This window comes from Anthonomus grandis, chromosome 2 (genome assembly GCF_022605725.1).
Source record: "Anthonomus grandis grandis chromosome 2, icAntGran1.3, whole genome shotgun sequence".
NCBI lineage: Eukaryota > Metazoa > Arthropoda > Insecta > Coleoptera > Curculionidae > Anthonomus > Anthonomus grandis.
This window is the reverse complement of record NC_065547.1, coordinates 48,721,134-48,732,425: the sequence shown is the minus strand read 5'-3', so window position 1 is coordinate 48,732,425 and position 11,292 is coordinate 48,721,134. Positions and strand designations below refer to the sequence as shown.

The following is an 11,292-nucleotide window of genomic DNA, read 5'->3' as shown; positions in this document are numbered from 1 at the left end:
TTTTCTTTGAAGTCCCCCCCCCCCCCATTTATTTTTTGAACGGGTCAAAAAAAAATTTTGAAACTTGGCATAAGTAAATTGGTCTATAGATACTATTTTTCACTGTAAACTAGGTAGTTGTAAATTCCAAGATGGCGGCTGGGCGACATCTTGAGAAAAAATTTTAACTAGAAAGGGGGATCGTGTGGTACCTCATTTTATAGGTCTCAATGAGTACTTTATAACCCTGAAATATTAGACGCATATCTTAACCCGTTTCAAAATGGCGGCCTAATAAATAAAAAGTATTTTTTTTATTTTAACGTTTTACATTTTTATGATTTTTGAATAGGTAAAAATCAGTGTACGACAATAAATGCGTCACTATTTTATTTTGACATAAAAACGACAGTTCTAAATGTCAAAATAACACATAAGCGCCATCTTGAATAAATGCATTAAATAGAAATCTTGTGTTACCTCATTTAAAAGGTTTTATTGAGTACTTTTAATATTTATTACATGGACTCGGTGGACTCCATTTTGACCTGTCTAAAAGTAACAGCCAAAAAAATACACTGTTGCGATTTTATCATTTCACTATATCGAATCACTAACATTTGTTAAAATATTGAGGCAGATGTATTTGAAAATGTTCGACGTAAATTTTCAGATAGGTTATTTATGTGTCAAGAGGTACAAGGAAATCATTTCCAGCATCTTTTAAATTAAATATTGTTTTTCTTTTGATAAATTGTTTATTTGCTAATTGTAAATTAGTATTTCATTGTATTCTATTAAAAACGTTAATAAAATCGCAACAGTGTATTTTTTTGGCTGTTACTTTTAGACAGGTCAAAACGGAGTCCACCGAGTCCATGTAATAAATACTAAAAGTACTCAATAAAACCTTTTAAATGAGGTAACACAAGATTTCTATTTAATGCATTTATTCAAGATGGCGCTTATGTGTTATTTTGACATTTAGAACTGTCGTTTTTATGTCAAAATAAAATAGTGACGTATTTATTTTCGTACACTGATTTTTACCTATTCAGAAATCATAAAAATGTAAAACGTTAAAATAAAAAAAAAATACTTTTTTATTAGGCCGCCATTTTGAAACAAGTTAAGATATGCGTCTAATATTTCAGGGTTATAAAGTACTCATTGAGACCTTTAAAATGAGGTACCACACGACCCCCCTTTCTATTTAAAATTTTTTCTCAAGATGTCGCCCAGCCGCCATCTTGGAATTTACAACTACCTAGTTTACATTGAAAAATAGTATCTATAGACCAATTTACTTATGCCAAGTTTCAAAAATTTTTTTTGACCCGTTCAAAAAATAAATGGGGGGGGGAACTTCAAAGAAAGCACTGTATGAGGTGCTCACAATAACCTTAGAACATTGAAAGGCTAGAATTAGCATTGCCGTAGAACTATACTTGCAACATCTCTGATCTAATGATGCCAAATACTTTTGTGAAAATGGCAAAAGAACACTTTATAATATAAAAATTTATCATTTATTTTGACAGGCATAAAACAATACTACTGTTCCTGTATAATTTTAATAAAAAGCATTTTTTTAAATAAAATATAAAAATATATCTATCAAGAAGTTAATATTCAAAGTTAAATGAATGCAGATAACGAATATTAAAGAAAAAGGCGACAACATCGCAACGTCGCTCGATGTCATTGCTGATTTCACTGACATAAGGAATCTTTACCAGTGACGTCGTCAGAAAATATTTATTAATAATATATTATGCCTTAAACATAACTACTATTAAGCTATGTAAAGGTGCCTATACAGGGTTACTGGTAATTCGATACATTCCTTTGGAGATGTGATAGGGGAGGGGGTAAGAAGTAAATTGAACCCTAATATGTATTATGCAAAAGTTGATAGTTTTCGACATATTTAATTTTTTCTGTTTTTCTTCAAAATGTAGACCTTAGTGGTTTAAAAGGCAGTTTCCAGAAAATCCGCTGTATATTTTTTTAACTTTTTAGGCAAAATACATGCTCAACACAATAGTGTTACGTTTGTAATGGCAAAAGTCCAGCAAATAGTTGTAACCATAGGTAAATTCTCGATGCAAAGTGTAATTTTTTTTTCTTAATTAAAATACTACACTTTCTAGTGGATATTTTTTGAAAAAAAATTATGCTACATTCTTCAAAATTTCCTTAAAACTTCCTTATTATCTAAGCTAACTCATAGGCTATAAATGCTACCAAAAATTTTAACAGAATTTTGTATTTTTATTATTAATAGTAAGAACGCCCTTGAAAAATGCCAAGCGGTATTTACTTCTATGGTATTTAAGTACTATAGCAACAATTTGTTTTTTTAATTTTATTGTTAAAAATTTGATGTGTAGATAGTCTGACAGCAATTCAACATTTAACAAGTCTCCTTGTTCTTTGGACTTCCAACTCTCTTATTGGTCGACTCAAAAACGGACACTTCCTTACATACAAAGGAGACAAAAATGCACTCCAGTCTCTTATAAGGCTGTCGTTAACTTCTTCTATTTTATAAGGTGTTGGTTTAACTCTAGCTTCCTTGAAAACCCGAACCCAGTCTGAAGGTAGTTCGGTCTTGGATTTGCAGTTAATTATACCCATATTTTTGTCACACTCCATAAATGAGTGGCCCCTAATCGGAAATACAACTTTGATAGTTTGAAACCTCTTTTTTTGGTGGACCAGGTAGTGCAAATAGCGAAACACTGTAAAGTTCTTATTTTGTCCTCCACAAGAGTCGCAAAAAATTATTAAAATCTTAACGCTACTAGGAAGACGATGAGTAACATAATCTTCTAAAAAAGAACATACCTCATTAGAACCCTTCTTAGCTACTTCTTCTGAATAGGTATAAAATACTGAATCAGCATCCGAAAGTCTATGGATGTTAAAAGAATAAAAAGATAATTGACGCTTATAATAGACGTCATTAGTCGTTATGTTCGGGACTGGTAAGTTTTTTTGGTAGTCCATGGCCACCGCTTCTATCTCTATTGATTTCCTACTTTGAAGTCGAGCTTGTCTCTTCCTAGCGTAAAAGGCTTCTGTTTTTTTCTTATGAAGTTCTTTCTCTAATGTAAGCTTTCTTATTTTGCGATTTAGGAACTCTTTATTTCCAAGGTGATGTTTTGGGTAAGCCTTAAATTTAGTGACTTTAATCTAGCATTGAATTCATCGCACTTGGAACAGGTATCAGAGCGGGGATATCCAAAACTGATATTAAAATCAGTCGAAAAAATAGTTCTGTAAGTTTCGTAAGACACAGATTTATCTGGATGTTTTAATTTATACATTGAGTGCATTTTGCGAATGTTCAAATCTTCAGGTAAGTAAATTTTCTTTGACTTTTTATTGCTATAATGACTAGACCTACCCTTAAACGAACGAATATGAGAAATAACACAGTTTTTTATATCTTCTTTAAGTGCACGATGTTTATAGGATTGTTTCCCCCTGTTGTCCTTAGGAGCAACTCCTTTGACTAGAAGTGAAGTGTGAATAGTCTGAACTCTTCTTCGTGTAATTCCATGAAGTGAACAAAATGCTTTAAGGCATGCTGGAATGTCGACTGTTCCTTCATTACGTAGCACTCTTACCTTATAAAAGTAACTAGCCTGCCGGAAGTGACTTTCTTCTTCTGGGCGACGATTTCTTCGTTGGAAAACAGGACTTAGAAGAATAAGGCCACACAGATAGGCACTTTGTTCGTCCCAAGAACCTAACTCATTAAAATGTTTAATAATTTTAGCCCGTTCATTAGGTAAAACTTTTTCAAAGCACTGAAATCGCTTACAATGACAGTCTGGCCCTACTTCATGACTCTCTAAGCGTATTTTTTTTGAAACATCAGACATACGACCAGTTATTTTACGTTTTTTAGATAGTCCACATATTTTTTTATCTAATTCGTCACCACTAGTGTCACTCGCCATGTTCACTCAGTTAAAATAATCGGCAGACTGACCTACGAGTTAAAAAAAACAATATAATTTTCTCAACCCAACACGTTTTTTCCTGACTTAACACGTTTTTATCTAGTATCGCGATGACATTGCATGTTCTTTCCCTGCATAGTTATTTAAAAACTGCAAATATCCAGTGACACAGTGCGTTTCTTGCCGGTATTAATTGCTTATATGAAAATATTATTTGAAAGGAAACACATAAACGTATTATCTTAATTTTTATAAAATACTGACTTTGCACGTTTTTTCCCTGTACTCTTCATATAATAAACTTCCTACCGACTATGTGGATTTAGGTTTGGAACGTTTTAAGAATAAAATAAAACAAATTCTAGTCTCTAATGCCTTCTATTCAACTGAAGAATTTTTAAACTTTACATTCTATCTGTGATATTGAGTACCTACCTATATATTGCATTTTATTTAAGACATATTGTGATTGTGTACTATTCATAGTATGTATATCAATCATTGTGTTTTGGTTTTAATGAGTTTTGTGTAGTGTTTTGGGAAAAATTTTATTATCAATTTTTATAAACAGTCACTCTATTTTTTAACTTTGTAATTCTTGACTTGTGTGCATACTATTTTGTATATTGGCATTCATAAATTGATTGATTGATTGAAAGTTAACGTATAATTATTCAAATAACTGATTTGAAGATTTCCAGACTACATTCTGAGGCAACCATGTTTTTTTATTTCTTATCTTTAATATGTTTATTAGCAATACTCGCTGGAAAATGTCAATTAATTTACTATGAAATACACCTATGATTAGCATACAGTTACCACAGCGTAACTACGGAGTAGTTAAGTTGTGCAGTTACCTTTAGAATTATCCAAGGACTTCATTAGTGTGTGAGTCCCGTTAACTCTCATTTCACTTCAGAATTTAGGTTAAATGCTATTATTTATCCTAGTTTGTGAAGGTGATTTTTTATGTCAATGGTCTTTACAGTCTTATTCGCGTGGTCGGATTCATTAGCCACTCAAAATAAAAAAGTACCAAATCCTCAATTATGCCTATACCAAGGATTTATCAACATAAGGGAACATGCACTAATCATAAAAAAACAACCTTTCCAACATAAAAAAAATATAATCAAAAATACCACTCACATAGTCTTCAAGTTCTGCACCACACAAATACTATACATGAGTTTCTCTTGTAGCCTGTGCCACAGTTCCAAGTGACAACTGCTTAAGTTAGGCAGAAAATTCCGTAAAACTTCAGTTTCCGCGGCAAACTGACCGTGCGACCTTAAAAAGACACTCAAATAAGCCTCGGCCAGTTCAAAGTCTTTGTTAGACTTTAAGATTGTCTCGATCATTCGCAAGAACTGCAAAATTAGTGTTACAGAACCGCCCGCTTCTGGCGCAAGCGATTTTATTTCGAAATCTATCATGGAAGGGCCGAGGCTCTTCAATTTTTCCAGACATTCACTGAAATCGCCACTCTCTCGGGTCTTATCCAATAATTTTCCAAATTCTGTGTAATTGGTGAAGTTTTCCGGGATTAGTAGTTTGCTGTGTCCCTCCTCGGTCGGTAAAGCGTCCTTAAGGTCAAACTCGAAGTTGTTTAAAGTAGACACCGTCGGTAAAAAGAAAGGCGCAGCCTTAGGAGCCTTTGGTGGTGCCTTAGGTTTATTTCTTTGCTTAATGATGTCAATGTTAAGTAAGTTTTGCCATCTGGATGTGGATAAACCAGACAATGTAGCCAGATCTTTGCTGATTTGTTCTGGGGAGATAAATTCTGGTTCTTCTTGGGTGGGTTCTGGCGGTTCCTCTTTTGTGGGCTCTTGAAGGACCTCCGGTAGTTCCACTAGGGGAGGCTCTTCCTCTGGAGATATTGCTTTAAGGGTTACTTTCTGATATAGAGTTCTGTTTGTCCACAAGAATATTCCTGAAAATTTTGCAAATAGTATTACATAAATTATTAACACACATTTAGGTTTTTTTATAAATAAATATAAAACCTTAAACAAAAAATTAGTTTGGCAGCACTTAGACCGATAGTTAAAGCGCAATTCCCTTTAACCAGTTACAAACTTACAATGTTTTCTACTAAAGAGTAGATTTTTCAATCTACGTTTTACACAGTATCATTCTAGCATACCTAAATAATCCACATGGGCAGAAGCCAATGCCTCCCCAGTAGGTGACATGTCAATGGATACAGGGGCGGCTTCAGTGGCAAATTGATCAATTAATTGACCTGTTGGAATGTTCCAGGTCCTAATACTACAATCCATTGAGGCAGTAACTATAAAAAAAATAGTTTAAAAAAATGAGGCAGACACAATCTTTCAAACATTACCTAACCACCTGGAATCGGGACTAAAGGTGGCATCAGTCAATTGCGCCGTATGCCCGATGAACTTCCTCACCATCCTCCTCGTGTCGATATCCACTATGGCCACAGTAAAATCGTCTAGGGCAACTGCTAACATAGAACTTTCTCTGTGGGACCTAAAAAAACTTATTGGTTCTTCTAGGTTAAGTGTGGTAAGACAAGAGGAACCTAAAAAGGCGTCGTATAAGCAAAAATGTGTCAAAAACGCAATTAAATCTTGCACCTTTGCTTTTAAATCTCCAAAATTTCACTAGTCCATCATTTGCCCCACTGATTACCACTTGATTAAGGGCATCAGTAGCAACCCCTCTTAGAGAACTATCATGAGCTTTCGGGTCTCCATAACTGTCTCTCCAATGGCCTGATTGTATATTAAACCTACATAATAATTAATTTAATTGAAGTTTATGCAGGTTGTCTCCAAAAGATCTTTACAAAATGTCACCACATATTCCTCAGGGATTAAAATAGGCAGGTTTAAAGGAAAGTCCGATGGAATGCTCCGATTCCCGTCTACAGGACAGTAAAGATAAAAAAAGAAAAGCGAATTTTTTTTAAATTTATGAACATTTCTTAACATATTACTTTAAACATTTGCATCCACGGGTTTTTCGGGATTCGAAATCCAAAGATACACATCCTTTCATTGTGGCCATTGGACGGTGCAATTTCTTGCTTTTTTGGTAAAAAAAAGGATTTCTTTATCAATTTTAACAAAAAAAAATCCTTTTCTCAAAATCCACTCAAGTTAACCGTTTTCGCAATAATTCGGTTTTTCGATATTTGATGTTGCAAGGGTCTAATCAAATATTTTAAATAAAAAAAATTAGTTGATTAATTTAAGCAGGATTTATTAGACACAATTCATTGATTTCATTCATGGACATTTTTTAAAAATGGGTCAAAATATTCCCTATTTCCTCTTATTTGGGTATCGACCATTCAAATAATTTCTGACATTGCCAATTATACCAGCCCGTACATTAATTTTAAATTCATATTTAAAATGTTGTTTTCTTACTGCATGTTGATCTCATTCTGTGGAGATCCACACTAGTAACATATTGGTATATTATTCATTAGTACATTGTACAGCTGCCATGACAAAATAAAGAAAAGAATAAAAGTTTAAGCTGTCAAAATGTAACAATGGTGTAATAATAATATAATGTATAATAGTGTGATTTATGAAGCTATAGAAATGCTTAAACAATATTTTCTTCAGTAGGTATGCAACTACTCTTAAAATTTATTAAAAAAAAAAAACACTGTTGTTCATCATCCATCCATCAAAAAAAAGGACAGGTAGGAAATAACATAAATAACAAATTATCTTTGGGCTAATGCAGAAGTCATACAGCAAGTTAATTTTAATTTTTTTAGACATGTAAATCTTTGTATTCATAAATATCGGGAACATCTTGCACAATTTTTATGAAATGCATATTTTTTAATAAATGAATTTCGTGCTTAGTGAAATGTTTTGAAGTCCAAAAAAAAAAACCCTGAATAAAAATTTTTACAGTAATAAGTTAAAAATGTTCATAAATTTAAGAAAAAATCTATTTATATTTTTTAACTTCACTTCTTCTTGGAACCCAGAGGTTATGTGCCCGGATCAGGGTCAAAACCGCACTTTTTCACATTCTACCTTATTTCACTCTTTAGCTACATCTTGGATCATCTTAAATTTATGTTTTGCTGCTTAAATTATGATGTATACAAACAAGGGAGATTATTACATAGCGATTGTTAAAGAATCTTGGGACCCAGAGGAGCTTATGTGCCTAAAACAGGGTCAAAAGTTCACTTTTTCGCATTCTACTGTATGCCACTCTTCACCTACAACTTGGATCGTCTTAAAATTACATTTTGTGCTGATTAAGTTATGATGGATAGAAACGAGAGAGATTATTAAATCGGGATCGTCCAGTAGGTTGAAATCGGAGCAATTTCAAACTAAGTTAAGTTTGTTTAAATCAGCCTATTTGAATATCAAGAATATGTGGTGAGATTTTGTAAAGACCATTTGGGGTCACCCTGTATATAAAATGAGCTTTATTTAATACCTATCCAAATGTCCTGTACTATATCCTACTACAACAAAATTACCACAGTTTGTGAGACACAAACAAGTAGCTTCCACTTCCAGGCCATTTTTAATATTTTTCTTTTGAAACCTCTCAGGGAGCAGCCTCAGTTCTCCCATTTTCTTTTTGTCATAAGACCAAGTTGTTACCAAAGAAAGTTCTATTTTAAAGTACTTCATCAGTAAACATCTAATTGGTAAAATATTGTAACATACCTGAATGAATGGCAGCTATACTATCCCACTCCTTATCCCTAGTTGTTTCTGAGGTAAACTTTAAAATGGGTGGCATCTTCAAAGGGTCCTCCACTGCCCTCCCTCTTTTCTTACTAATTTTCCTATTATAGGACGCCTTTCCTAAGCTCTTATTAAACTGCTCTGTCTGTGTATTGAATATTCTTAAGGTAGAGTCACTTGCTGCACTGAGAATGTTGTGGCCATTTGCCCCATGGAATCTGATATGATTGGGTGTAGCAGAATGACCCTCTCTTATTCTCAGTAACCTTGCTCCTCCATCGGGCATGTCAAATATCCACAATTTCAAAGTATTGTCAGGTGAGGAGGTCAAAATTAAGGGCTCGTTTAGGAGGCAAACCATACCCGTCACAGCCCCATCATGGGCAGATGCCAGCTGACTGCTTACCCTCCTTTCTTCCAAATCCCAAAAGACAATGTGGCCACAAGCACTACCGGTTGCCATAATAGGGTGATCATCAGACCTGAATGATATACTAGTAACCAAACCCCAATCCTGCATAAACTCCATGATGGTTTCATCAAACTTAAGGTTATGCAAGACTATTCTGCCATTTACCAAGCCCACAGCAACCACATCTAGAGCTGGAGCCTGTTCGATACAGCTTATACCAGCATCCCAGCCCTTAAAGCTGTACACCATTTTAGCCTTATTCAGATTCCAGAGTTGCATTTGTCCCTTATCACTTCCAAACAGTACTTTGTTCACATAGGTGCTGGGATGCATTAGGGCTGAGATATTAAAAAACTTTTTGTCGAAAGTGAGCTCGAGGTAAACAGTTTCTGATTTAATATCCCAAATTTTGACTTTGCAGTTGTCATCTACTGAAATCAGATGGACTCCAAAGGGGATCATTAGGTGGATTGGATGACCATGACCCCTAAAAAATTATACATTATGGAGGCTTTATTAAGATTGACAGGATTTATTTATTTCAAACTATTTGGGTGTATTTCAAGACATGAAGAGTTACAGGTTCTGGTTCAGTTATACATATTTACATGCTGTTGTTCTATAGTTTGCTATGTATATGATTATTCTATCAATAACCAACTGCATGTTAGAGAGAATGAATGTAAAGGTCTTGGAGTCATTAATCAAGCTCACAAACTTCTGGGTTTTATATTAAGAAACCCCAAATAGGTAGTTAAAAAACTTAAAATCTATTATATGTTTCTATAATGCATTGGTTAGAACCAATTTAGAGCATGCATTTGTTGTTTAAGGCCTTTGGGCAAAGGCTCACAATAATATGATGGAAAAAGTACAAAAGAGATTTGCTTGATTAATAGAAGATGTATTGTAAAACAAATATAAATTTTATCTATTATATTGTTAATCAAAAATAATACAAAAAAGATTTCATTCATGAATATTTTTAATTTTTGAGAACATTTTTTGAATCAAAAATCCAAAGTTCTTCTTGTGCTTAAGCTTAATTGCAAGTAGTATCAGTATTATTTATTTATTTATATTTAGGGTGATTAGGCTGTTCTGATACTTAAAAGCTGTGCACACCTTTGATAATGGATTATGTAGAGTAACAATTCTATTTTGTTATAAGAAAATATTATTACATTGCCAAGTATTAATTTGATGCTTATTATTAACAAAGATGAATGTGATATTACCTTTAAGCTGATGCACAGTAATTTTAAAAATCAACTTTGATCAATCTTTAAACTTGTACTTAATAGATGAATGTTTAAGGACTGATACACCAAATTTATATTAGTTCTGTACAGTAGATTAAATAATGTTGTCAAGTATGATTTTCTTATTCTATAAATAGTTTCTCAGAACCCCATATTTTCTAATTTATCCAGCAATAAAATAACTTGTGACATCAAAGACTTTATGCACATAAATCAAATACCTATGGTTCTTACTATTATCGCCTACTTAACTCAATGTACTTACTTATAAGTATGTTTTAGCTCTGTACCTCTTCTCCAAGCGTAAATAACATTACTGCAAGCGGTATATACATGATAGGCATCTGTTGTCATACATGTAATTTCTTCAGGATGTAAACCACTCACGCTCAATAGTCCAAAATGTGAAATTCCATAAGTATGAAAGGATTTACCTACACAGGTGACGATAAGGTTCTCTTTTCTGCTTTTAATGTAGCGAACCCTTAAAGGTATGTGGTTGCTCACATATCCAAGGCTCCTGCAGGGCAGAAACGCTTTGCTGCCTGATGACATTTCAGTAAAGTGTCTTGTACGTTAACTGTATGTTTAAATTAGGAGCATTTTATCGTTGAACGATAGTAAAATGAGGATTTTAAAAGTTTCGAATGTATCGCATGCCAAAATAAACACAAAAAAGTGAGGTTATAGGTTATGGAACGATTTTTGACAGCTGCCATGTGGTTCAAAGGGAAAAGTTCACATGTTTACAACGTTGTCAAGTTGTTTTAATTGGAATTCTCGTATTCCAAAGAAACCTTTAAATAAATATCATATTTATGTTTTCAAATAAATTTGTAAACCATTTTTCTTCCATAAAACTTTCATAATCTCGTAATTCATTGTGGTCGTTGGAGGTGTCCATTCCGCATTTTCATACAGTACGGCAACATCGACATGATGGGTCAGTGCTG

At 33.5% G+C, this 11,292-nt stretch overlaps 1 protein-coding gene across 1 annotated transcript; it reads right to left on the bottom strand.

Annotated features, from left to right (window-relative positions):
• Nucleotides 1-5,065: 5,065 nt before the first annotated feature.
• LOC126750603 (WD repeat-containing protein 36) lies at nucleotides 5,066-11,032 on the bottom strand. The gene is made up of 7 exons (XM_050460252.1): nucleotides 10,605-11,032; nucleotides 8,645-9,564; nucleotides 8,409-8,589; nucleotides 6,563-6,717; nucleotides 6,304-6,507; nucleotides 6,103-6,249; nucleotides 5,066-5,889 (listed from the first exon to the last, which is right to left on the bottom strand). The coding sequence occupies exons 1-7, from the start codon at nucleotides 10,892-10,894 to the stop codon at nucleotides 5,102-5,104; spliced, it is 2,685 nt and encodes an 894-aa protein (XP_050316209.1). The 5' UTR covers nucleotides 10,895-11,032; the 3' UTR covers nucleotides 5,066-5,101.
• Between the last annotated feature and the right edge of the window lie 260 nt (nucleotides 11,033-11,292).